This window comes from Microtus ochrogaster, chromosome 5, assembly GCF_000317375.1.
Source record: "Microtus ochrogaster isolate Prairie Vole_2 chromosome 5, MicOch1.0, whole genome shotgun sequence".
Classification (NCBI taxonomy): domain Eukaryota; kingdom Metazoa; phylum Chordata; class Mammalia; order Rodentia; family Cricetidae; genus Microtus; species Microtus ochrogaster.
Genome location: NC_022012.1, coordinates 81,997,672 through 82,024,704, shown reverse-complemented (window position 1 = coordinate 82,024,704; position 27,033 = coordinate 81,997,672). Strand labels below are relative to the sequence as shown.

Sequence of the window (27,033 nt, the reverse complement as noted above, 5' to 3'; positions counted from 1 at the left end):
TCTCCTGCAAGAGCAGTGAGTACTCTTCTCTGCTGAGCAGGCTTCTGAGATCCAGCCGGGCCTGGTGGCGCTGAGCTGACATCTCTGTAGTCAGCGGGCTGAGGCAGGAGCAATACTGTGAAAACCAGGCTAACCTAGGCCAAGACCCTAGGAAAATCTGCATGCAGGTATGAGAATTTATCAAGACTTGTGGTCATGGGAAAGTGTGTCAGTGAAGTACCCACAGAGGCCAGAAGAGGGCATCAGATCCGCCGGAAATGGAATTTAAGTGGTAGCCACCTAATGTGGTTGCCAGGAACAGAACTCAGGTCCTCTGAAAGAGCAAGTGCTGGTAACCACTGTGATCTTTCCAGCTTTTATCTTTGACACAGGATCCTGAAAGAAGATGAAGCCATGAACCCCTGCCTTAGCAGACCGGGGGTGCATGTGCACTTTTTAGTGTGTTCTCTGCAGGATCCTGGTAACACAGGCACTGGTGGGCACTGCTGCCCAGGGGAAAGACAAGGTGGGTCTACGCTGTGGCCCAGCATAGTCTAGACTGGACATCAGTCAGTGGTCTCCTGTGCTCCTGTCCCTTTCCAAGGTTCAAGGTGACCTCCAAAGTGACCCCGGTGCTCATCAGCACAAATCCAGATGTTACACACCCACAAGCACCATTCTTATGTTAAAATACACACACACACACACACACACACACACACACACACACACACACACACACGAGTGTGGGGATTCACACCTTTAGTTCAGCTGCAGTATGACTGAGTTCAAGGCCAGGCTGGTCTGCTTAGCAAGTTCCATGGCAGCCAGAGAGAAACAGTGAACCCCTATCTTGAAGAATTAAAAATAAATATATGTAAAATCCAGACAATTACTCCAATATTTAAACTGGTGGGGAAAGTGAGATACAAAGGGCCTTTGTGCACTATCAAGTCCGTGAAAAACAAGGAGGGCACACCTTTGCGAACTTGGAGAGAAAGGGAGAAGACCGACCAAACTAAAACGGGCTTCGACCCAAGTGAACCATCGCCAAGTCCTGTTGGCACGGGCACGGCCATTCTTGGCCACAGTGTTTGAGTCAAGACTTAGCTTCCTATCGTATGTGGTAAGGTTTTATTTTCACGACATCTTTTATCACAGTGTTCTGTGAGGCTGAGACATGAGTGATTCAGAGCATCTTCAGGACTCGCCCTTCCCGTGAGTGCACGCCCAAGCACGCCGGTACTCGGCCTTCCTCCCCAGGAACCCCCGCCTCCCAAAGGACTCCCAAAGACGGCAGAAGCAAGCCTGGAGCAGAGGTGCAACTCTCTCCCCGTGTTGATTCAAGCTGCCTCCCTCCCTGTGCCTGTCTGAAGTCTAGCCAAGACCTCATTCCCCCGTCAACCCCATGGTCAGCCCTGGGAGAGGCAGAGATTCTGAGTGAGGATAGAATCTGGACTAAGACAGCTATTATTAGTACTGAGGTTCGCAGCTCCCAAATGCGGACCCGACTGCTGACCCCATCTGTGGCTGTGGCTCCCACATCGGACAGGCATGGGCAAGACGGGATGTTAGAGCTGACAGAAATAGCAGCTGTGGTTACCGCTGGAATGAAAACCAACATGGCTCCTGCTCTCTTGAAGACAAGGACTTTGGAGATGACAAAGAAGGCCTCCTCCTGGAAATGTATCAGCCCATCTCTTCAAACCTTCAGGTAAGACCCCAAAGGTGGCTGGCCAAGGGGGTGCCCTAGTGGGGCCCAGGGCACTTCCCACCTCCAGCTCTGCTGATCCAGGCAGCTACAGACACCTCAGTACATTGGTCTTGAAGCTCACCGGCAACTTCAAACAGGAAAATGCCATGCAAATGGGCCACCTCACAGGCAGGTGGTCGGCTTTGAGCCCCTGTCTTAAGGTACCTCAACACAGACAGCAATCTGGAAATCGGGTGGGTCCAGAAACAGGGCCATAGACAAGGACCCTTGATACCCACGGTGCCTGCAGTCCCCTTTAAAGATGCCACACTTTCTCAATTCCTTTCAAAATCATGGACCGTGAGTAGAGACATGAGCACAACCTGCAGACAAGGTGCAACCCTTGACGATGGAGAACCTGCCCTCCCCATCCAGCCCCTGCTCTCCCTGAGTCCTATCATGCTTCAAGTTCTCTTTTCCAGGAAGCAGAGCCTGCCACCTGACAGTGTAAGGCCTTTCATAGGGGTCGGGAGACCCTTCAGAATGTGACTGTGCCCATGTCCCCAACAGTTGCCGGTTAGCAAAAGGGTTGGTGAGTTCCTGGTCAGATTCCACACCATGTGTTATCCTTTCAGGGTGGGCCACTGCTCTCCCTCCCCACCAGCCTCCCAGAAGAGAGGGTGGGCCTGAGGCACCATGGCTGTTGAGGCAGCAGCATCCTGGAAAGGCATTTTTTTTCCTTTTTCCTCTCAGGCCTTGCAATTGGCACCAGGGAACAAAGACAGAAGAAGCTAAACTGAGACCAAGGAGGATGGACGAAGAGGACAGGAAGTGGGAGGGCTCTCTTCCTTCTGCTGTGAGTCCTCATGGGACACAGGCCAGCGCAGAACAGTACAGTGTCCCCAGGGGCCCAGAGGCCCTACCAGACATTCTCTGGAAACCGTAAGTCCCCAGCTCCCTGCAGGCTGGCGTCACCCAGGAAAGGATGTCAGAGTCAACAGGCTTGGGGCAGGCCTGGCACTACCCACTGAGCCACTAGGTCCCAGGCCTACAAGGTGGGCCCAACGGGGCTGAAGCCAGCAGGAGACTGGGAGCCACCTTTCATTAAAATCTGCTTCTCAGTCACTACAGGCATCTACAAAGGTGGCTCCCCCTTGAGATTCCAGGGCTGCCCAGGAGGTGCTAAGGTATAGCAGGCCAGGACTCCCTGGTCCCCTATAGATCCGTGACCTTGTTTTCCACGGCAGCAGCGATCTGCTGGAGCCGGTAAGCCAGCTGCATCTTCTGGGCAGTGCCGTCCTCCTCCAGGGCAGTGATGATCTGGAAGACAGAAGCAACAGACTCAGGGGAGACGTCTCTGAACCCCACGATTACTGCAGGTGGACTTCGGCCCAAGGGCTGTACCACAGTCAGGGGTAAGTACAGAGAAATCCAGTAAATCACCTCACTTCCTGTCAGGGTGAAAACAGAACAAAGACACCATGGCTTGCTTTTCTAGGGTTTTATTTTGGGGAAGGTCTCGGGGAGGCCTTACACAAACTTCCAGCCTCTGGTGTTGAGAATAGAGTCCAGCGTCACCACACGGAGATGCTAAAGACCAGGTAGTTGGAGACTGACATATTTTACTCATTACTTAACGTTCTTTCCCGGCCCAGCTCATTTCATGTAAGATCCAGCCTTACACACGCACTGGCCTTCCCGCAGGTCTGCTGCAGCCATCCCCACTGCCCTGCCTGCCAGCTAATGGCATTTCATGAGTCTTATGTGCCAAGACCAGGAGGATATGGTATGTGATTCTACTGGAAACTCATAAGATAACTAACAGGTACTCAGAATAACAGGCCTGCTCAAGAGAGGACCCAGAAGAACCCCTCCATGACTTTGCTGTACCTCACTCATTCATTCTTTGGTTCCAGAAGCCCAGCCCAGTCTGTACCCACAGAAGTGGTAATATCTGGGACAAAGCCAACCCTGGAATCTTCAAGGGATGGCAACTAAGTGGTCTTCCAGTACATCCCACACACAAGCTCTAGATCCTAGCAAATTCTCTAGGTAGCCCCAACCACTACTACCATGTCTGGAAGCCATACTGCAGGACCAGGATGGGAAATTGTAGGGACAGGGAGAGAGGAGCCAACATCACTGAACCAGTCTATGGAGGCCCTCTCACTTTCCCAAGGAGCACACAGAGAGCAAAGTCCGCCTTGCAGTCGGGGCCCAGGGTGTGCTCACCTGGTCATAGTATTTGTTGATATACTTGTAGAGTTCATGCAGAGCCACGCGCGCCCCAAGGTCACCAGAGTAGTTCTGGGGAAGAGGGCAAATAAAAAGGGAGAGAAATGAGAAGGAATAGGGGGGAAAGAGACCCAGGACCCCAGAGAAGGATGAGAGCAGAGAAAGGGACCTGAAAAAGAATGGGTCCTGTGATGGGAAGCCTCTCTATAGGGCAGGGACCCAAGATTACAGCTCAGGCCAAGGCCAAAGACTTCCATGGTAGGGAGAAACCCCAGGACTAGTTTCTGCAGGGCTAGAGTTTGCGCTGGAACCCACCTGCCTCTCCCAGGTGAGGCTAGAGCTAGATAGTCCTCCCATTCATCCCAGGTGACTTCAGAGCCATGGGACTGGCTGGGAACTCCATGTCATTTTGCTCTGATCTTACTCAAACGTGTCCTGAGACCAGTCCAAAGTCTTACACGGGAACATCAGATCCTCAGTCTCTTTCTCTGGACAGTAATGCTGATTCAGCCTAAGTAATTCATGGAGATCTTAGGGGATCCAGGGCAGAAGCACACCCCCATGAAGGGCTTGGCACAGCTATTGTCACACTACTTGGTAGTGTGAGTGTCCTGGTAACCACTTAAGGAACACTGTCCATAGCTCCTAATGTCCTCACGTGGGTGCTACGGGTGCCACATGGTAGCAGAACAGTGGGCAGCGTGGGCAGCTGACTCAGAAGGCCTAGAGCTGAACCCCACCTACTCCACAGACCCTAGCAAGGGCTACAACTATACAAGCACCTGCTTAGATCAGTTAGGTGACAGCTATAAAAACAAGACCCCTGTTCACTCTCAGATGCTAGGAGGCCTGGCCTTTTGCAGTAACACCGGAACACACTGTCCATATGGTGACAGGGCGTCTGTCCTCTCCCAGACAGATCACATAGGTATAGAGGTGACCAGGGCTTTTCTATATTTGAGACGTATGAAGAGAGGCCTTACCCGGGACAGCTCGGCTAGGACCGAGTTCATCTCTTGGTCACTGGCCGGGACGGTCTGTCTGATGTCTGTATAGTATCTGCCAGAAAGCCAGGGACAACAGCTGCTAAATAAACCATTTCCTTGTTGCCACCAGGGATCACCTAGGGCTTCAGCTGCACACACACCTCCACGCCTCCCCAGACCCACTTCCTCCCTGGTACCTTTCCACCATCTGTTTGTAGCGGGGAATATCTCGGGCATACAGAAGCTTGTTGATGGGAGAATCCTAGACAGCAGTAGAGAGGAAGGAAGGGTCAAAGTTCAATAGCATGATCAGCACACAGGGTCCAACCAGCACCAGTTTTATAACTAAACGACCCACATCCCAGGACCCTCTGAGCAACCAAGAAACCAGGATTATTGGTCACCCTAGCCTACTTTTTTCTTTTTACAATGTGCGGAGGACAACTTGTAGGAGCTGGTTCTCTTCTTACACCAGGGATTGAACCAGGTCATCAGACTTGGCAGCAGGCGCCATTACACCACAGCCCTAGCCCGGGGACCCCATGTCAGAAGACTGAGCTGTGACTCCTAGGACATTGTCCCACCACTGGTGTTCTGCCCACAGCCTCTCCCCAGCATGCTGCTGGCTCTTCCCCAGACTCTCATCAGTGGTGTGAAAGGAAAAGACCTCCAACACCCCAAGAAACCAAACCTGCCAGGCATCTGGAGGGATTGCCCCCTGCAACTCCTCAGGCTCACCCCCAAACCTGAGCTCACCATAGTCTTGGGGCCTGGAGTCTTGCCTCACCCTTCAATATCCCACACTGCTAATCCACACCTGTGCCAGAGCTGGTCTCTGCCGGACCACAGGCTAGGCCACCACCTACAGGTAACTGCCAGGAGTTGTTGCTGAATCGCATGGCTTACTGTGGCTACCACTTGCCCTGATCAAGTGGTACTGCTACACATGACTGTACGTTAGTCTGTTACCACATCCACCCCAACTATATGAGGCTACACCTACTGCCATCTCAAGTCTGAGCTGACTCAGGTGCCACACCCCCCTCCCCTCCTCTTATCCCGAGACTGACTACGGCCACCTTCTGAAGAGACTTTAGGATGAAGCCTGGTGTGAGAATGCCTTAGGTTAATGGCTGCTCCCCCAAGCATCATCACCTTTCCAACTATGTCAGGAGCCTGAGTTCTGTGCGTCCAAACAAGGGAGGGTAGCCCCATCCTCCCTTGTCATGTCCCAGCCTGCTCACCCTGCCCAGTTTGTGGTCGGCCAGGGTGCAGGCATCCATGAAGGTCTGTGCAATGACGAGGAGCACGGCGTCCATGTTATCGGACGTCTGCACGTCAAACACGAACTGTGGGTTTTTGATGATGTTGATCCAGAACCTCAACGGCAGGCTGCAAGTTGGGAAGAAGGGGGCAGGTAACTATGCTGGGGGGCCAGCAGGCCCTCACATCTGTCCTGAGCCCTGCTCCTCCCACACCTGTTGGTCTTCCAGATGTGGATGGTATCCTGGTCAGAGATGCCGTGCTGCTGAGCCTGTTCATCCAGCAAGTCAAAGAAGTACTTGACAGCTAGAGGCACAGGGCGGCTGGTGCTGAGGATCACCTGGAACAGGTCATCTACAAACTTCTGCAGTGTACCCTGTGGGAAGACAAGGAGGCTCAGAGCCCAGGTAGGAAGGATACCAGCAGCCACTCCCTTGTACAGGCTCTACACCACCCACCCCCACATCCTCTGGGTAGCCGTTCTTCCTAAATAGCCCAGGCCTACCTTCATGGACAGCAGGCGTGTCAGGTAGATCTCAGGAATGGCCTTGGCTCGCTCACGTTCCCCACTCCGAAGGCTGCCCCTCCGCGGCCTGGGAGGCTCTGGCTCCTCACTTGGCTTTACCAGGTGCCAGGGCCGGATGCCCCCCTCATCTACATCCTCTAGCATTGGGGTCCCTGTGCCAAGATGTAAGAGTTGGGTACTCCCCAGGAGTAGGAGCACCTGGCTGGGGCTCCTCTGAGAAAAAGAGACACAGGTCCTCCCTCAGTCTGAAGGGCTTTCCCTGCTACCCAGGACTGGACAAAACTAGTGCCCACAAAAGGGAGAAGGTGGGTACTCACGTTCTCCAGGGACATAATCCTGGTTTTCCCTGAGAACATGCTTTGTAAGGCAGGGGACGAGGGCCACCGTTGCTCCGTCTGGGACCTGCGAGCACAGCTGGTGACCCTCCCGTCAGTCTGTGCCCACCCTCTCCCGCCTCCAGCTCTCACCCCTCCCACCTTGTAATGCTGCAGGGTATTCAGACGCCTCCACAGACCCTGAATCTCAGAAGTGACATCCTCATCAGAAAGGACGAGGTGCCCGGCCACTCCAGACCGCCACTCTGCAAGGACAAGAGAGGACCTGGCTCAGGGCTTCCCGCATCCTCTTTCTGCCATGCAGCTCATCCCATCCTAGGAGACAAGGCCCTTCCATCCTCTCCAAAGAGCTAGAGCAGCACCCTCTCCAGGTGAAAGGTCATCTGGTAATGTTCCAGAGCCAACTTTTGTAACAACTTCCAAAATCCCACCTGCCCCCATGGCACCAATCTTGGGCTATCTCAGGGTCCTCATGCCACCTTGCTCCCGCCCTCACCAACATCCAAGGTGCGAGAGTCTGGCCGCTGGGCAAGAGGCAGTCCCTTATACAGCTGGTCAAGCATCTTCTCCTTGGCCTGAGAGATGGTGTCACAGTCCAGGACTTTCACAGGTATACCCTGGGCCTCTCCTGCCCCAGGCCCCACAGCCAGAAGAGCATTTAGAGTCTACACAAGAAGTGTGAGTGATTTCAGGACTGGTTCCACAGGCAGGATGATCACATAACCCTCCATGTCTCAAACAGTCTCCCCCTGCAACCTGATGTGTTAGCCATTCCGCACAGACTAGCGGGGTCCTCCAGAGGAACCCTTGTGTGTGACAGGGAAGCTCCAGGCAGGCCTGCCTGTCAAGTGGCTACGGACTTAGGGGACAAGACTGCATCCCAGTGAGACGGCAAGAAAACTACTCCGACTCAACACGGACCTGTGCTTCCCTCTAAGTCAGGGACCCTCCGAGACCCCCACCTCAATCCTTCCATGGTAGGGTTGTGGCTCAGCGCTGGAAGAACAATGCTAGCCCATGTGAAGCCATGCGTTCCTACTACAATAAATGAATAAACAGCCTCTCCAGCAGAGGTCAGATAGGATCTATATCCAGCTACAGATGCCAGAAGCCAGTGGAAACTGATGGTGTAGACCAGACACACTTACACCTGCCCAGAGCACACCCTCACCAGGGGACGGTACTCCACATCCTCTCTGAGCAAGCGGTTGTCATTCAGGGTGTACTTGGCTTTGCCAGTCACACTGTCCACGGGACCCTTGTCCACTTGATGCTTAATCCCTCGGAAGAGCATGTACAGAGGCTCACCCACGGAGTCCTGTGAAAGTGTGGGCAGTCAGGGCCTCTGGCAGGAGGCGAAAGTACACGGGCATGTTGGGTAAGGTCCTGTCTCTGGCAGTAGTAGGCAAGGTACATGAACTACTGGGGACTCGGTGTTCTAAAGGGCCCGACCCTCCCGCTCTCACCCGCACAAAGGTGTAGAGGCAGATGGACATCCAGTTGGTGAGCAGCTTCTCCACCACAGTCTCTGTCCTGAGACGGCAGCAAAGGGAAGGCCAGGGTCAGCAGGGGGCTACAGGGCTCTGTTCCGCAGACCACCCAAGACCCTGGCTCTACTCCCGTGCTCCGGCTGTCCTACACCCTGACAGCCACATACCTGCGCAGCATCAGCTTGGGGTTCTTGGCCACATATTGGGCCACCAGGTCACTAAGCAGAGTACGGAGGATGTCAGTGAAGTATTCGAGCTTCCCGTGAAGTGCGACAGTGAGCAGAGATGCCACATAGGCACGGTCCCGAGCGGAGAAGGTACGCTGGCTCTCCAGCGTGTGGATGAACTGAGGTCAGGGAGAGAGAACGAGGGGTGCTTTCAGAAACAGGCGGAAGAGACTAGGCCCATCCAGTTAGGAGCCAGGAGGGATGAGGAAGCCGGGCGGAGAGTGCACCTTGGTGAGGAAGAGCTTGCTGTTAAGCAGGTTGGAGAGCTGCCCCAGGCCCTGTTCCACAGTGGGTCGCCTGCTGTCGGGTACACCGAGGTCCCTGTGCAAGGGTGACTCCCGGTGCCCAGGGAAGAAGACCCTCTCCGCATACACCTTGTAGTCAAGGAAGGGGATGCCGCTGCCAAGGAGGTCACTGGTGAGATCAGTCATCTCAGTCATGAGGTCTGTGGAGCAGAAGAATGTCAATGGACCCCTTGTGACCAGAGCAGCCTGGGGCAGAGCTCTGCGGCTACTCCCACTGAGCCTCACCTGTAAACTCTTTCTTACAGCGGTCCCGCACACTGCTCTCCAGGTTCTCCAGCTGGATCTGCACTTTCTTATAGTCCCTCAGGGCCTGCTTGCTCTTTCTCCTACTCAGCAAGGGCAGAAGGGAAAGAAAGGCCAGCCCTTGCTGGGCTTGACTTGGCTCAGGCCTGTTTATCTCTACTCCAGGCCAACCCCAGTCAAACCTGACCCAAAACAATCCATCCTGTCCCATCAAAGCCCTTTCATCCCTCACTCCTGTCCCCAGCAAACTCCGACTATGCCATATAGGCCCACAAGCTGATTTTATAAACCCAGTTTGTTAGAACTCAGCTATAATCAATGGTTTATTTATTGCTCATGGCTCTATTCTTATGCCCAAGAGCAAAACAGAGTATTTTGGGAGACCACCAGGCTGTTGCAACCATTCCCAGAGGTCTGATCGTTCATGTAAAATATCTGCAGAGGGACGCTGGAGAGATGGTTAAGAGTACTGACTCCAGAGGACCTGAGTTGAGGACCCACATGGCAGCTCACAACTGTAACTCATCGTTCCAGGGGATCTGACACCTTCACACAGACACCAATGCCCAGAAGATAAAAATAAAACCTGGGCAGTGGTGGTGCATGCCTTTAATCCCAGCATTCTGCAGGCAGAATGGATCTCTGAGTTCAAGGCCAGTCTGGTCTACAGAGTGAGTTCCAGGACAGACAGGGCAACACAGAGATACCCTTTTTTTAAAAAACCAGAACAACCTCTGCCCATTTCCCTGCCCGTCAGAACTGGCGACACCCACCTGTAGATGAGAACGATGATGATGACACCCAGAGCCAGGAGAGACGTGCCCACTCCCAGACCCACCTGGGCTGCCACGGGAAAAGCCACAGGGCTCTCGCCATCATACTGCACACGACCCAGGGAGAAGCGCAGGTTCCCCATCTGTACCTGTGTGGGAAGCTACTTGTGAGCCAGCACCCCAGACACCACGATGCCCAGCTGTGCCCAGGTCTTGCCCACTGACCGTGAACTCAGGCAAAGCATCTGGTGTCTCCTGGGAGGCGTGCTGCTGTGGCAGGGGCTGCTCCACAGGGGGCTCACAGTACAGGTGGTGCCGGGTCAGTGTCTTCACCACACAGGGGCCATCTCCTATCATGGCCACCACCTCCTCCTTAGACATGGCGAGGTCCAGATTCTCCCCCTGGAACAGTGGGTCACTGATCTGTTAGAACACTTGCCACCCGGACCCCATCTTCCTGAACGGGACAGGGACGGCCAGGAGACCATTGCTCAGCATTGCTTCCCTACAGGCAGAGCCCATGGTAAGAGATGGCCTTTGGACTGCCACCTTAACCGCCTGTGCTTCTACCTCCTAAGCTGAAACTACAATGATTCCCCACACCCTGGGCAGTCAACTGTTGAGTTACCCTTGGCTAGGGGATGATGTATTATCTGACTCTGACCTGTCCAAGTGGCCGCACACTACATACGTACCATGTGTGTCATAACAAGCATCTAGTGTCATCCATGTGAGCCCACTTGTCAAATGATGACCAGCCAGTTACCTAATGTGTACCCAACTACTGAATACACCAGATACCTTTGTGGAGTATAGGGACCCAGGCCACCAAACGAGTCTCTGCCTCGACCTAGACTGGCACCTGTCCTGTACCACCCCCTTCAGGGCCTGTTCTTTCAACCCTGACCTCTCCAGCACACACACACCATTCTCCTATAAGCGAGCCTAGGAGGCTACCTTACCTCCACAGAGAACACACTCCCTGGCTTGTGCCGGAAGGGTGCGCTGGTGTCCTCAGGGTTGAGAGACCGTAAAGTGGGGTCAGCCTCATAGGAGAAGGGGGTGGGGCTCAGTGCGGCAAAGTCGAAGACCACGTTGTCCAGGATAAACTCCACCTGGACCCAGGGGTCCTCCGGCGGGCCCGGGAGAGCCGGTGTGCGGCATATGATAAGATGGGAGGAGTTCACGAGACAGGGCTCCTCAAACTGTAGGGGAGATGAGGGCAGGTCAGCTGATGCGCCTCCTGAGAGGTGCGGCTGCACAGAGGTGGGAAGCATCTCCTCTGGGACTAGCTTCCCCACCGCTGCCCACAGGTGAGGGGAGAGGCTTGTGGGCATGCCATGTGCTGAGGGCTCTAGAAGAACATACTTTCTCAGGGACCCCATGATGCCTCTGTCCAAGCCCCTGGCCAGGCTCTAGCGTTCTTGGTACCACAGTTACTCGGATTTTTGGCGTCTGCACCACATCCAGATTCTGGCCACGGACCCATAGCTCACGTCCTCCGCTGAAACACAGCCGAGGAGCCATTCATGACTTACACAAACCAGGACCTAAAGCATAGCCCGGGCCTAGCCAGCTCATCCCCAAACCCAAATTCATGACCCATTCTGTCAACAGTAAGGGGTTCACAGTCCCGATTCCCAGAACCCCACCTCTCCCACCATAAGGAGAACTGCAAAGACTTTCCACACCTGAAGAAACTCTTGGTGGGGCCCACAGAGGTGACGTTCGGGTCCGATGTGTACTTGAATTGGCCGTGTTGCAGTGTCCGCTCAGTGGTCCCAAACCACACAGCCACTGGCAGCGCAGCAGGCACGGGGTACGGGCTGGTCTCACAGTACAGCTGCTCAGACTGCTGCTCCAGGAGCCTGGGGAGAGGTAGACAGGCCAGATCCAGGAGTCGGCGGCCTGCTCAAATCTTGGCTCACTTTGCTTCCTTGCCAACCGCAGATTCCAAGCAGCCCTGCCTGACATACTTCTCCCACAGCCCCAGCTTTGGCGCAGCTGGCCAGAACTTTCTTGTCAGACAGACTTGACCCATTCCACACTGGCTTTCTCCACCACCCCATCTGCTCCGTGGGCACCATGGATTTTGTAGAACAGGAAAACAACCCTTACAAGTGGCAAGGCTGGTCACCAATCACCACACGAATGTCCTCTAGCCGCCCAGTCAGGAGCTTAGAACCATGAAGAGTGAGGCGGGTGCCCCCGGCTCTCGGGCCATGGCCTGGGAAGATGGAGTGTACTTTTGGATCCTGTGTTGGGTGGGGGGAAAGATAGACAAAGTCAGGCCAAAATAGAGGCCAGGGCGCCTCAAACAAACAAGGCAGTCTCAGGGAGGGGTGCTCTATGAAGGCAAAACCAAATGGGCTAGGACACCCACAGAGGGAGAGGCCCGCTGGCAGCTGGGGGTTGGCTGAGCAGTCAGGCACCTGGTAGGCAAAGTTGAACTCTGAGACACCGTGTCCTCTTCCAGCCACCTCCACTGCCACAGCGCCAGCCACTTCCTCCCCGCTGGTCCCGGTGATGCACACAAGACTGAAGAAGGCACAAGGCAGGCAAGGGCATAGCACGCTGCACAGATGTCCCTCAGAGTGACCCGGCAGATCCTCTCCCTGCTACTGCCCAGGTGGTGTGCTGTGCCCATCCCCCGTAAAATGGTCAGCATCCCCTCTAGCTTTGGAGGGGATGCCCTACAGCACACTAGCAAGCCTTGGCATCAGAGAGGTCAGATTCCTGCTTTAATCATGAAGGTACAAACCCCAACAAGGAGGAGCCTCTCTCTCTGATGTGACAAAGGAGCTCAGAGAGCCGATTGTTGTGGGGCCACTGAGCGAGTAAGGGGGCTCATCAGCCACCCCAAGTGCCCCACCATCACAGCATGGTCGGCAACCATTTGCAAAGTGATGGAAGCCTGACCTGACCTTGAACAAAAGGTCCCTGAAAGCCTCTAGTCGGGAGTGGGGGCAGATGTGAGCAGTCGAAGAACGCTGGTTCTTGACCAGAAAACAAAAGCCTGAGGCACATTAACTTCCAGAAGGTTAGGCCTACAGTGGCTAACATTGTTACGGTCACCACAAACACTAGCAAAACAGAGCAAGTGGTGTGAACTAGCCAGGGGGCTCCAGCCAGAATATATCTTACACTTCATAATCACCCAAGCCTGATGCTTCTAGAATTATTAATAGTCTAAACCGTGGGGCTCTGCAACAGCTCTTCTGAGGGTGCAGTGAAGAGGTCACCCTAATATCCTGCCAGGTCTGGGAACTGCTGCTCATGGGCATCTCCTGGACAACGTTCCATATTCGCCTGTGGCACCCTGGAGGTGCCCCACAGGAGTCCCTCCCAAGAGCCTTGCCAGGGTAGGTCTTAGAGAAGAAGGGCCGGGGAGAAGGCTGCTGAGGGACCTGCTACAGGATATCCAAGGCCACTAAGAAAGCAAGAAATACATCTCAGCAGAGCCACCAGCAAGCTCCAGGCAGTGACTCTGCCTGACAGACTAGAGTCCCTGAGCAGCTCAGGCTAGGGGCCTGAACCAGGTACGCACAGGAAGCCAGAGTTCCAGGCCTCCGTGGCAGCCCAGCACTAAGACACCGGCACCATAATCAAAGACGGGAGAAAGGGGGCCCTGGACAGGAAGCCATCTAGGCACAGCGCCGCCCGCCCCCCCATGCTGGGCCCAATCAGCTCACCTGCTGGAGACCTCGTATTCCCCAGCATCAACAGCACAGGGCACTCCAGCCACTCTGACCATGTCCAGCACATCCTGGACCTGCTGGCCCAGGTTGGAGCCCCTGATGGTGACGCGGGTGCCTCCGTCTATAGGTCCAGTCAGTGGCTCCACCTATTCCAGGACAAGGACATTGTCAGCCTCTGTGCTCTGAGGCAATCCCAGCTTCCTCCCTCCAGGGGCAAACTTCCCTCCAGGGGCAGCAGTAAGGGAAGAGACATGCCAGCATTCCAACATACCGAGTGAATGAGAGGCGCAGGGCACTGAGTGGCCACAGTCTCAGCCTCATGACAGGCTTCCCGGGCCACACAACGTGGATGTTCCCCTTCACACCACACACAGCCATACTGGGGCATGGCAGTTTGGCAGCGGCTGCAGTCCCCATGTCCCACAGAGCAGTCGTACAGTATCACTAGAGACAGCAGGAGTGACGTGTGATGGCGAGGCCTACCGGAGTCGATACTACCCCGCCTGCCCTGTGGTCCCTGGGCAGCTCACCGTACAGCCCATCAGCACTGTCCACACGCAGGCCACCTGCCCAGCGCAGGAACAGCCCCACCTGGAGCTCCGGCTGCAGAGCCTTATAGCTGAACTGGAGAAACAGGAGTGAAGTTATGGTTTGGGCCAGGCCTGCGGAGGGTGTGGCTTAGGAAAGGACCAAATGACCAGTGCTGGAGGTCAGAATTGGAATTGTGGGGTCCCAGAGTGCAAGGACAGGATCAGCAATGGAATCAGAAGATAGAACCCCCGAGACATCAACTTAGAGGTCAGGCTGGGAAATGGGGACCCCAGGAGGCACATGGCACAGTTGGGGTAGCCATCTGTTTCGGAGTGTCAGAGCTTGGGCTGTGACAAGCACAATGTAGCCAGCTGAGGTTGACAGCCAGTCTATGCCCACCCAGGCTCCTGCAGTCCACACCTGGTGCTGCTGGCACTTGATGTGACACCAGGCACCTGGAGGTGGCTCACACTCGACCTGGGCCTCAACCGCCACCTCGAGGCCCTCCAGCTCCATCACACACTCGCTGTTCCACGGGCCATCCTGGGGGCAGAGAACACATTGTTGTTCAGGCCTCTTTAGAAGCTAGACCCTGCAGGCCACAGAGTAGGCCCTGCTCTGGTACAGCCCAAGATAGGAAAGAGAGCTGGGCCTGACGATGCTCTCCTCCTGGGCAAGGCTGGTCAGTAGCCAAGCAGTCTGAGGGGAAAGAGGTCAGCCGGACAGCAAGCACACCTGGAAGAGCCACAGGTTCCTGCCGCGAAGTTGGACTTCTCGCTCCACGTGGACCGGTATCAGCAAGGAGCCTTGAACATTCTCCACACAGGGGCAGGAGCTCACCCTCTGACTCATCTCTCCCTGCGGGCACCAAGAATGAGGCAGTCTGTGGCTCCCACCCTGCCCACCTCGGTCCTTTTTACCTTGCTTGACTCCAGAGGGCAGTCCTCTGTCCCCACCCTCCCAAAGCAGAATCACTGGGTGAACCACCGGCTGCATCTTCCCATCCCCTCCCGAGGCCTCCTTCCTGGGCTGGACCTCACCAGCTCCCAGAGCCCGGGGGTGTCGTACTGGTAGTCGAGGCTGGACAGGAGGATGAGGGGGGCAGGAGAGCCCTCGCGCTCTGCTGAGTCTCCATCACCTGAGAGGAGTGTGGAAGTGGAGAAGGCGGGCGTGTCACCACCTGTCCACTCATCCGCCTCGGGCAGCTCGCCGCCTTCTTTCGTGAGCCAATCCAGAACAGGCTTCATGGAGCCAGTGGCCCCTGGGAAAGTGGTGGCTGGAGCAGTGCCAGGGGGCTGGTCCAGAGCCACGGAGGAAGGCAGGGCCTCAGGGCCAGGCTCTGCAGGGGACACTGTGGCTGCATCTGAGGGGAATGGGTAGGAGGCCGAGAGGTCCTCAGGTGTGGTCACTGGTCCCAAGTCAGTAGGGGCAGGGACAATGGTTCCAGGTGTGGTAGGGAGGTCAGGAAGGAGGGGCTTCTCATGCACAGGTGTCTCTGTGGACGTGGGGGAAAGTATGGGGCCAGGACCCACCCACGGGCCCCAGAGGCTGAGCCGGGAAGGCCTGGCCCCAGGTAGGACATCTGGAGCTATGGAGGGAGCCCTAGGCTCCGCTGGGAAGGTGTTGGGTGTAGGGGTAACTGTGGCTTTGGGGACTGTGGGTGGGAAAGGGGTGAGTACATCCCTTGCAGGAGGAACTAGGGACAGAAGTGGGCTCTGAGAGGGAAGGCCAAGAAAGACAGGAAGGGCCACTCAGCAGGCAGGTGCAGGAGCAGGCAGGCAAAGGGATGTTAAGAGGGAAGAAGACCAAGGAAAAGAGAAACAAAAACATCCCATTAATTCTTTAAAGCAGAAACACAGAGGGCAGGCTCCACGGGGTCTGTGCTGAGGTGGGGAGTCAAGGTCACACCTATTGCCTCTCAGCTTAAATGTCCTCTCCCAAAACAGATGGGATGGACAAGCAGCCACTCTCCAGGTGTCTGTCACACAGAGCAGGTGCTCAGGACAGAATGTCCCAGGAGGCCGGCAGGCACACAGACCCCAGGCCATCAGAGAACCTCACCCTACCCCCAGCATGCCTCATCCTGGAGTCCCACTCACCTGCTCGCTTGCCACCATAGGCCCGGCGTCACACGAGGCCTTGTGTGTACACAGGTGCTGCCACACACACCAGTTACACCCCCAGCGGCTGCTCACACAGGCCCGGCACCTGCACATAGCGTAGTCATGGAATGGAGGTCAAAATACAGGAGCCCAGCGCTGGGGACAGACAAGGTAAGGAACTCACGGCGCAGACGGGAAAAACTCAGTAACTGCCATACAGTCATAGAAGGAGACGGAAGTGTTGGCGATCACCACGGCACCAAACCTGAGCTCCACATTCACGGAGACATGGTCTGCAACATGGGGGAGAAAGGAGGAAATGAAGAGTGGAGAGGGATGGGATCCATACGGAATGAGGCTAATACCCCAAATGGAGACAGGAACTAGGGTCAGAGAACAAAGTCCATAGGACATGGCATGGACACTGTGGGGTACAGAATCCAGTGACGGGACTCAGAGCACGACCAGGGCTATGTCTGGATTCACCTCACACCCAACAAAACCCGTTAAAGCAAAATTAAAGCAGGGTGCGGCTCCCAGGTCCGGGGCTGGCCCCTTCTCTCACCCACCGGCTCCTCTCTGCAGCATCGGAGCCTCGCTAGGGTCTGGGGAGGGGCACATCACACCAGAACGAGTCAGTAGAGCAGGGCTTTGATGGTCTCCAAAGTAGCAGAAGTACGATTCCCCTGGCCAAAGAGACGGCAGGCCTGGCACCGATAGGAAAACCTACCAAGAAAGCCAAGGGCCTATCTGGACCCACTGGGTGGTAGACCGGGGCACCAAGTACAGCCTGGCACTAGCACCCCATAGCCCTTGAGGCCTCACAAACACTCTGACCTTGACTGTAACAGAGAAATCCAAGGACCAAGAGAAGTGCCTGGACAAGCCATGTGGTATTTCATGCAATGACAAAAATCCAAGGTCTCCATCCACCCCAGAGTTCATCCATCCTCACTGGGGCCCGGCCTACTCCGGTCATTTACCTCCCTCTTCTCCTCACGACTGATATTGGCAGGGCTCACAGCCACCACCTGAAGACAGCCCAGCTCCGACTGGAAGCTCCACACCCATTGCTCTGGGCCCTGGCCCCTTGTGCACTCCGACCGGCGGCTGCATCTAAGAACCAACATGTAACCGTAGTGGTGTAAATAAAGCTTATCTGAGGATCAGAAAAGTAAAACAGCCACACTGGCCAGCCTTACAGACCAGGCAGCGAGGACACACACCTTTAATCCCAGTAGCCACACTAGTTGCCACAGAAACCAGGGGGTAGTGGTGCACGCCCTTAATCCCAGAACTAGAGAGGATTATACAACGGGAGGAGATAGCTCTCAGTCTCAGTCTCATCCTGTGGTTTCCTGGAGGCGGGATCACCATTTTCAGACAGAGGTTGAGGTAAGAGCCAGTGGCTGGCTGTTTTGCTTTTCTGACCTTCGGGTTGAACCCCAATTTCTGTCTCTAAGTTTTTATTAATCGTGCTTCATGTAATTGTGACCCTCAAGTAGCCACCAAGAAGTCACAAAGCCAATGCATCTTTAGGCCTAAGGCCCTGGTCACAGCCCTCACATGGGGTTGATACCCAGCTCATGAGTCTGCTGTGCAGGGAACCTGAGCCCTGAGCATGGGACTAAAGGGCAGGGGCGGGGCTAAAGGGCAGGGGCGGGGCTATCCACAAGTCAGAGGTTCAGAGTTGATGGCGCAGTTACAGAGGCACAAGCCCAGGTCAGCAGGTGAAGCACTAACCTGCCCAGGAGGACACACCATCCACAATAAGGGTCCCTGTGGGCAAGGCAAGAGTCACAGTCCAGACGCTGAGCACAAGGGGCCACAGGAACCTTCACAAGCTGTGACAGCAAAGAGTACCTGAAGCTGGTAATCCAAAAACCAGTGTCTCACCCACATACGGGTCCCTGTACCTGCCCAGAGACCCCTCCCAGCAGTCATGCCCTATCCTGTGTCCAGGACTTACAGTAGTCTGGGTCGCTACATACAGATGCTCGAAGGTACCATCAAAGGTAAGGTCTCTGCTCACGGCAGATCCCGGCTGGATGCTCTGGGTAGAGTACGGGGCAACACTTCCTCCAGGGCCTAAGTAGACCTACGATGAAAGACCACAAGGTCTGGCACCAAGCCCAAAGCCACAGACTCAAGACCTTCCTCCGCTTAGAACAAAAACAATTTATGAATAAGGGTTTTCTCTTTGGGCGGGTGTGGTGGGGCAGTCTTAAAACCCAGCACTCTGGAGGCAGAGACAGGCAGATTTCTAGGAGTTTGAGAACAGCTTGGTCTATGTTCTAGGCAAGAGAGGTTACTACAACCAGCCTTGGGTAGAGTGTACGTATGTGGGAAGGATCATGAGTAAATACCACCTAACCCTGGGAGGAGCAGTATAAGCCAAGCTGGGACAGGGAAGGGAGGCATGTAGTATGTCACAGTTCAGTCTTGATCCTTCCTAAGGATGTACCCTATGCAACTGTCCTTGACTGTCACCCAGGAAAGCGATGGTGTGTCCATCCTCTATGGTGATCGCCACAGCTGTTAGTTGAACCCCCGGCAGCTCCAGAATTGGGGTGGCTTCCAAAGGGACACAGCTGACCATGGGGCTGGGTGTGTGGTCTGAGCCACAGGGAAAAGCATCCGGGGTATCCTGCAGGCAACAAAAAGCATCACTAAGACCCCACCTGGATAACCTGAGGACAACCTTCTCCTAGGCCCAAGCCTCCCCAGCAGTTCCACCCGGGCAGCATGCTCTTACATCCGAAGCTTTACCTCGGTGCGGTTTCCAGCGATTCCTTTTCCATTTCACCCCCAGCCCAGCTGTGGTCCCCAACTTCTGCCATCTCTTTCCTGGGAGCTACTGCCTCCAGGTGCTACACTCAGTACCATCTCCTGAGCCATACCCTAAAGCTCTCACAGTCTGGCTCCTCAGCTCCCAGCACACTGGCCTGGGCCCTCTGCACCTCACTGACTCAGTGAGTAGTGTTTCTCCATCTGTCCTTCCTAGGCTACTTGACCTGTCCTACAGCTCCAGAACCTAAAACAAGACGGCTCATCCCAACACTCTCTCCTTACCCTTGAGCCCAACTTCTGTGGTCCCTTCTTTAGCACCCTGACTCAGCCACTGCAATAATGCAGTCTTCTTACTCAGCCTAAAAGGAAAGACCTAGCACCTGGACGAGAGCCACTCCACCCACTCACTCCCTGCTCCCCTCAGCCTTTCTGGGCAGGTGCGTGGTGGCAAACACCTGGACTCACCACTGGCAGCTGTGCACAGTCAGAAAGGACATCATACGCAATGTCAGCCACCTTTGTCCCGTTCTCAGCGCGGCCTTCCCGGGTGTAACAGGCATCTCGAGTATAGTTTGCAAGCTGGTCTATCTCATCCAGGGGGAAGGCACAGAGCACAGAGGTTCCAGACGCCCCAGTAGATGCCGACAGGGGCCAGTCCACAGTGGGAGGAGCCACGGAGGAGAAGGCGGCAAAGAGCACTTCCCCACGGGCCATCTCCTTGGATGTGGCAACAGCTGCGGCCTGGATCAAACCATAGCGCCCACCCTGGCAGGCCAGGGGCAGTTCCACATAAGAGTAGTAATGCTGGTCCTGAAGGCACACGCGGGACACATAGGCACGGAAAGCTCTAGAAGGGGCCTTCAGGTCTCGCCGCAGGAACAGGAAGTAGGCACTGGCCCCACGTACAAAGGCACTCACAAAGTGGTGGCTGTACTCAGAGAGGCGGCCCACTGCCAGCTTGGCTGTCTCTTCATAAGAGAAGGCAGCTTGGGGGTCCGGTGGTCGCAGGGCCCGGGTTGTAATGGGAGGAATGCCACCGCCCACGCCCCTGCTGGTGTATCCCCGCCCCACAAACAGGAGCGGCTCCCCCGCCAATCCCTGGGCAACTAGTCCCACTGTGCTAACTGCAGGGTCATTTGCAGCCACATACTGGGTGTCCCCAGGCCGCTCTGGCCTTAGCAGCAGTTGCCCGATCTGTCCCAGGCTCCTTAGTTCACAGATGCCCTGGTGAACACTCCCACACACCACCAGAGCCTCTGGGCTGACCAGGAGCAGCTGGTTTGGGTTGTTAGTAGGCTGGGCTTGGGGACATTCGTCAGGTATCACAGGTGGCAGACAATCTCGGCTGTCATTCACAGGGCCTGTGGACACCACGGCTTCCAGCTGCAACCCAGGGCTCAACTGGAACAGGAAGTTGGTGGCCCCTACATAAAGGGTACCTGAGGTGGGGTCCCTTGCCAAGTGTTGTAGATGTGTGCCATTGGCAGTGAAAGCAGCTGGTAGAGGGGACGGTAGGGTGAAGACACACCCGGCCCAGAGCACCTGCAGAAGAACTGGGCCGAGGACAGGCATGGTCACCTGGTAGAGAGAAAGGCTGGGTGAGGCTCACATGACTAGGAGGGTACTCAGAAGTCACTGATGAGGGACAGGTATCGCCAAGATGCTCCTCCTAACCTGGCTACGCAGACATTCCCCGTATCCACTAGGATTAGATGCCCGGGGTGACCCCAGGACTACACACTTACCACTGCCCTTGGGAATCTCAACACTACCCCTTCTCTGTAGACACTATGCTCTCAGGGGACCTGCACCTACCCATACTCCACCCTAGCTCCCCACCTGCTCTCCTTGTTCCTTCTAGACCCTGCTCTCTGACTCGGGTGAAGATGTCTCTGAGGATGGACAGGGCCCCCTCTGTGTGGGCACTAGGTTCCTAAGCAGGAGGAGGGGTGATGAGGACATATGGACCACCAGCATGTCCTAACGATGCCAGAACTCGATGCAGGATGCGTGTGATGACACACTCAGGAGGCAGAGAGGCAAGTGGATCTCTGTCACTTTGAGACCAGCCTGGTCTATATAGCGAGTTCTAGGACAGCCACACCTTGTCTCAATACAACAACAAAATAAACAAATGAAGAAAATAATTTGGACGCAGAGCCTTGCAGGCTAAAAATCCAAAAGGGTGATAACTGATAGGCTATGATAGATGGGTGAGGGATGAAGGACAGGGCCCCACCTTGGGGAGCCCTGTGACAAGCACACTGTTCCCCATTAGGGTCAAGTCTGGCTCACCTGGCAGGGCTGGATGGATCAGGCGATAACAGCATGACCTGAGCAGGAGTCACCTAGCCAGTGGGGGAAAGCAGAGTATAAAACCGGGGCCGGGCTGCAGGCATGCGGGAGCCCTAGGCTCCCCTCCGCACTCCCCAGCCTGCTGGTGGAGGCCAGCCCAGCCTGGCCCTCAGCCACCAAACACATTCCACAGAGGACGCCTCCTCAGAGCCCACACAGGGAGGGGGAGGGCAGCAGAGCCAGGCACCCGAGGGGCCTGGGAAAGGTCACCTAGAAAGGAGCCCCATGGGCGTCTGGGCCCACTCAGGCCCCTAGCACTGTGGTCCCTCCTCGGCATTCTTCCCATCCCACCCTTTGCTTTAACTCTGTTCTGTCACGGCACCCACACCAACCAGGGGCCACCCTAACCCAATCGGGTGCCAGCGCACCAGCAGGTACCACTCACATATACCATATACATATACACATACCACCTACCCTGAATGCACGCATCTCCACACAAACACAGGAGCACTTGCACACACAGACACATGCAGGTATGACCTATGCACACAGAAGATACATACACACAAATATACAGACACATACAACATACACACAAACATAAACACGCCACCCAGGGCACACGTATCTATGTTCAGACACCACATACAAAGCTCTGCCCTCTACAGACACTGCATCGACACACCTCATACCCACCCACCAGAGACAGACACACATCACTCATATTAGATACCCGCACACACAGACTCACGCACACTTCCCTGGTTCCAGCACTAAGTCCTAGAAAGCTGTGGGAGGCAGGCCATCTCCTGGAATTTTCTCTCCTGCAGGCTGTAGAGTCAGAACCCAGAGTGCAGTCAGAGTGGTAGGCTGGGTATTCTGAGGGAGGCATCATGCCTAGCTGTGCCCTGCAGCCCAAGTCTAACCCTAGGACCAACTCCCCAGACTCTGAGTGCCCGCTTTCCAATTTTGCAGGCCCCAGCTAAGGCTCCTAAATCCTAGACCTAAGTAACTATGGCAACACTACCTTTCCCCAAATCCACTGGTCCTCAAGCAGGAACTCAAAGTGTGGTTAGGTTATGGGGCAAACCATTCTACACTGAGGAACACTCTTCCCTCCTAGCCTGTGCCCAGGCCACATTGCCCAGCCCCTCCCACCACCTAGCTGCCAGGCTGTCTATGCAGAATGTTCCCAAAGTTCCCTTTCTTGTGCTTGGATTGGCTTATACTATCAGAGACCTCAGCAGGGCGCTCCTGAGGTTGCCCTATCATAAGCAGGGCTGGGCACAAGGCTAAGAGGAAGGTCCAGCAGCCTGGTGGAAGCAGGGACGCTGTGGTCACAGCCCAGTGGGAGCAGGGGGCCATGGCCACAGTCTGGCTGGGCACTGCTCCCAAAATAGCTTGGGGGTTTCCATTTTTAGTGTGCAGAGAACAGGGCAGCTCTATGGGAGCAGGAACAAGGCTGCCTCTGTTTGCCACCCAAGGGGGTGGGAGGGAAGAAGGCAGCAGGGAAAGTCTTGAACCCAGCCAGAAGCCCAAGACTGGCAAGGCCAAGCTACTAAAGAGCCCCCCACCTTGTTTCCAAGGGATAGAGAGAACACATTTCCTCCCCTGGAAAGGCAGAAGCCACCTCCTGCACTGCTACTGCCCGACCCTCCCACCACCTTGGCCCACAGATGTGCCTTGGGCACAGGGTCCCATAGTGAGACCAGCATTTGCTGTTCCATTAGCTCGTAAATATTTGCTCAGAGCCTACCGCATGCCAAAGTTCCTCAGCCCTTAAGGGGCAGTAACAAAACCACTCCCCAAACTGACATTACAATTGCATTGAGGGGGACATTGAGCGAAACGCGAGGGCTCCAAAGAGCTCAGCACACAGGTCAGAGGTTGACCCGCTCTAAAGAACTACGTCAATGGGCCTACATACCACGGGCAAGGGCAGGACAAAGGGTGCTGACATTTCTCTGCTGCATGCGGCCAATAGATTGCACTTCTTCGGCTACCCGCCACAGAGGGATCCCTAGTCCCTCCCATCTAGAAGAGCTCACTGGATTTTCCTTAAACAAAAATGGAGTGCACACACTCCTCAAGCTTTTGGGGTACCCTGGGTCTGGAGGGATGAAGGTCAGGCCCCTCTTGTGTACAACCACCCCCACAAATGCTCTTTGTTCCTGCTTAAACTGCAGGCTTGTTCTCCTCTCCCCACCATGACAAGGGCTGTTCCCTAGGCCTGGAATGCCCACTCCCTCTCTCTCCCATTACCTCCCACGCCCAGCCATCACCTCCCTGGAGAGCCTTCCTAGGCTTCCCAGGCTAAGGAGGTGACCCTGTGTGGTAGAAGAAATGGACACACCTAGTCACCAGCCTCAATTTCCTCCGGCTCTGAGCCTCAGATTCCCATTGGTGGGAGAGAAGGTAGGAACACTCCGATCAGTAAATGTGGTGGAGCCCAGTGGGCAGCAAGACCATTTTCTCCTGGGGCAGCCTCCCTCTTTGGATAAGGTGCAGAGTTCCCACTTTTAATTAGGAGACCCCAGCGCAAAGCAGGTGTTCCCTACATGGTGAATGAGCCCCCATTTCACGGCCAAAGAAGGGTAGGGGTAACACGGAGCTTACACACTGCTTTCCAAGCCTCCTGGCCTCTCAAAACACAAGGAATTGGCCCAGTTTTATTAACGATCAGACTAGAGCAGACTGAAAACGCTTATTTGGAGCCAAGCCTCACGCCCCTAACTTGCACTGCCAGTATCTCCTCCCAACTCCCCACATCTCAGACTCTGTCCAGGCTCATAGCCAAAGTCTAACTCTGCCTGTGCCCAGGCCTGTCCCACAGGCCTCTTCAGAGCCCACACTCCCTGAAACCCCAGCGGGGCCCAAGACTGCTTGCCTGACTTCTGCAAAGGGCAAGCGCCACCTGACCCCCACTCCTGCAGCTGCTCTCACTAAGAGGGCTTCCAAACTCATCCCATCTGCACCTGTACATGTATTGTACCCGGGAGTTGGAGTGGGAAACCGGCCTTCCCTTCCTGAGCCCCCGTCCCAGTATCCACTTAAAGGAGAGCGTTACTCATTGACTGTGAAATGGTGTGCATTGCACACCTGCTTTCTGGATGTTGAGTGGGGTAGAGGGATGCCATCGTTGACCAAACAACTGCGATAAATTAAGGGGCTCATCAAGCACCCGCTGGGTATGTCGGTACCAAGACTGAGTCCCAGAATTAGAAGGCTCGTGGTCTCCCTCCTTTGTCGGCCTCAGCCTGAAGGGTCTGTTATCCTCTGGGGAAGCCTCCACTTGCCCGCTTCGGCTCATCCTCAGCCCTCCGCCCTCCACCGCGCCGCGGGACAAAGACCCCACCAGTGGCCCTGGGAGGGCGGGGAAGGGGCCGGCCGGTCCCGACAGCGGCGGTGGCGGCAGCGAGGAGGGGGCGCGGAGGAGCAGCTCCACCTCCTCTATCTCCCAATCGCGTTACAGGCGGTGCCGCCAGAGTTTGCCTTCGCGCGCACGAGTGTGGTCCCAACTCTCTGGACCGAAGCCGCCCACCACTCCACTCGGGCTGCCCGTGTCCAGCGGGACCGAGGCCTCGGGTCGTTGCACCTGGGTGCGCGCGGCTTTCGGCCCTGCCCCGCCTTCCCAGCCCAAGCCCCGCAACTCACCGCCCGACCTGCCAGCGGGATGCGCGCGGCGAGGCGTCCGCGGGCAGCTCCGGGCTCGCTCGGGATCTGCGCGCGGCGACCTTCCCTCCCCCCGGAGGTGGGTCTGGCGGAGCCGCAGCTGTTACCCGGAGACCGAGGGGCGGAAAACTGCGCCCGCTGCCCGCCCCTCCCGCCGCGGCGCTGCCACCGCTGGGAACAAAGGAGACAAAGCCGCGTCGGCCGGCCCGGGCTCCGCTCCTTCCACACCCCCCTCCCGTCGGGCCGCCCTCCCCCCGCGCGCCGCCCGGGTCAGGCCGGAAGCAGCCCGGAGAGCGGGGTGCGCGGCCCCAGCCCCCCGGGACCCTTCATTCCGGTCCCGCGGGATCGGAGTTTGTGAAGGGCCGGGGTGGGGGGGGTGATCAGCCCCTCTCATTAAGTGGGGGTTGTTGCAACCCGGCGGTAGCCATGGCTACGCGGACGTGTAGGGTGAGGAGCCTAGCCCGGAGCGTGGGCGGTCCGCCCCGCCCAGCGGGGGGCCTCACCTGCGCGCCGCTCGGAACCAGCCGCTCGCCCCACTCACCGAACGCTAGAGGCCGCGGCCATGGTTGCTTGCCTTACTCCTGGTTGTAGTGATACAGCACTTGCCCTGCCAGAGTTCGATGGAACTCGTGTCCCTCACCTGCCCTGCCTGTTTCCAAACCACCATCTTCACTACCCCCTACGCGCCTCGCCCTGCGCCCCGAGCGCCCTCTTTCCCTTCTAGTTCCTGGCCCTTGTAGTCATCTTACCCCAACTTTCTTCACCTGAACTCCTAGGGGCCAGCTTTCTCCTCTTCTCACCTGGCCCTGCCCACCTTTCCTTCTCCCAGGACTCCGTAACACCCAACCTCTCCTTCCGGCCCCCACCCCTGGCTGTTTGAGGAGAGCCCGGGCTTTGGACCCAAGTTTGCGCCATCACTAAGCCATGTAACTTGACACCTCTCCCCCAACCTATTTGCTCACCCACAAGTGGGGGTGATACCACCCATAGGCATGTGAAAGCAGAACACGCTGCCTGCCTAAGTGGGGTCTCAGTTCCTTCCTTTCCTCCAACGCCCGTACCTCGAGCTATCCAGAACTCAGAAGCTTTGAGCAAGTCTGGACTCCCTTCTTGGAAAACACCTGGGTCTTCCTGGGCAGAAGTTCTCTCCCGAGGCGCAGGGCGCTGAGTCTTATGCAGGGCCTTTCACACCCAGGCTTGCCGACGGCAATCTGTGGAGGCAGGACCTGACCCATCCTGAGGGCTTTTGGAGGACTTTAGCTCAAGGGCAAAGGCACAACATCCAGAAAGGCAAAATTTGCCATATATAGAAGCCTCTAAGGTTAGAGGGCTCTTCAGCAAGGAGGCCTTCCACGTAGGTCATGGCACTCAGAGCTAATGCCAGGCTCCTCTTCCACCACACCCTTCCGCCCCGTATCAGGGGTGGGGTGGGGGCTGTGCTGGCTTGTTTTATGTCAACTTGACCAAGCTTGAGTTATCTGAAAGAAGGGAACCTCAGCTGAGAAAAATCCCTCCATAAGATCCCGCTGTAGGGCATTTCTTAATTAGTGATTGATGGAGGAGGCCCCAGCCCCTTGTGGGTGGAGCCACCCCGGCAGGTGGTACTGCATTCTATCAGAAAGCTTGGGGAATAAGCCCTGAGGAGCAAGCCCCTAAGCTGCACCCCTCCAGGATCCTGCCCCGTTTGGGTTCCTGTTCAGACTTCGTAAATGATGAACATAAGCCAAATAACCCTTTCCTCCCCAGCTCGCTTTTGGCCATGGTGCTTCATGGCAGCTGTTGAAGCTGTAAGACGGTCCTTTCACCCATCTTCGTGCTGTCTAAAACAGCCTTCCCCTGAGGTCCCAAATCACCCCTCTTTTCCCTCCACCCCCACCTTCAGCACCT

General features: G+C 56.0%; 1 protein-coding gene across 3 annotated transcripts; it reads right to left on the bottom strand.

Annotated features, from left to right (window-relative positions):
- Nucleotides 1–25,291, bottom strand: Plxnb1 (plexin B1). 3 transcript variants are annotated; one of them, XM_013346551.2, is made up of 38 exons: nt 25,129–25,291; nt 21,472–21,524; nt 19,642–20,754; nt 18,851–19,033; nt 18,356–18,484; nt 18,130–18,230; nt 17,370–17,502; nt 16,956–17,112; nt 16,571–16,679; nt 16,384–16,492; nt 15,325–15,999; nt 15,020–15,142; nt 14,705–14,827; nt 14,284–14,377; nt 14,025–14,197; nt 13,748–13,899; nt 12,488–12,593; nt 12,174–12,310; nt 11,747–11,923; nt 11,424–11,559; nt 11,018–11,260; nt 10,281–10,457; nt 10,056–10,204; nt 9,265–9,365; nt 8,962–9,179; nt 8,675–8,853; nt 8,484–8,550; nt 8,189–8,335; nt 7,514–7,682; nt 7,159–7,262; nt 7,000–7,084; nt 6,662–6,834; nt 6,372–6,532; nt 6,138–6,285; nt 5,091–5,155; nt 4,891–4,966; nt 3,905–3,979; nt 1–2,992 (listed from the first exon to the last, which is right to left on the bottom strand). In XM_013346551.2, the coding sequence occupies exons 3-38, from the start codon at nt 20,746–20,748 to the stop codon at nt 2,888–2,890; spliced, it is 6,366 nt and encodes a 2,121-aa protein (XP_013202005.1). In that variant the 5' UTR covers nt 20,749–20,754; nt 21,472–21,524; nt 25,129–25,291; the 3' UTR covers nt 1–2,887. The 3 variants fall into 3 exon arrangements, with proteins under 3 accessions (XP_013202005.1, XP_013202006.1, XP_005348022.1); XM_013346552.2 differs by lacking the exon at nt 25,129–25,291 and adding an exon at nt 22,502–22,832 and having other exon boundaries at nt 21,472–22,305; XM_005347965.3 differs by lacking the exon at nt 25,129–25,291 and adding an exon at nt 22,502–22,832.
- Between the last annotated feature and the right edge of the window lie 1,742 nt (nt 25,292–27,033).

Bases quoted from the DNA above. Each gene is read 5' to 3' on its own strand.
- Plxnb1 (XM_013346551.2), bottom strand. From the start codon at position 20,748: ATGCCTGTCCTCGGCCCAGTTCTTCTGCAGGTGCTCTGGGCCGGGTGT. The intron at 18,485-18,850 runs GTACATCCTTAG...CTTTCATCGTAG, and splicing joins GTCAAGGACAGTTGCATAGG to GTCTACTTAGGCCCTGGAGG. The intron at 8,551-8,674 runs GTATGTGGCTGT...CTGCCGTCTCAG, and splicing joins CCCAAGCTGATGCTGCGCAG to GACAGAGACTGTGGTGGAGA.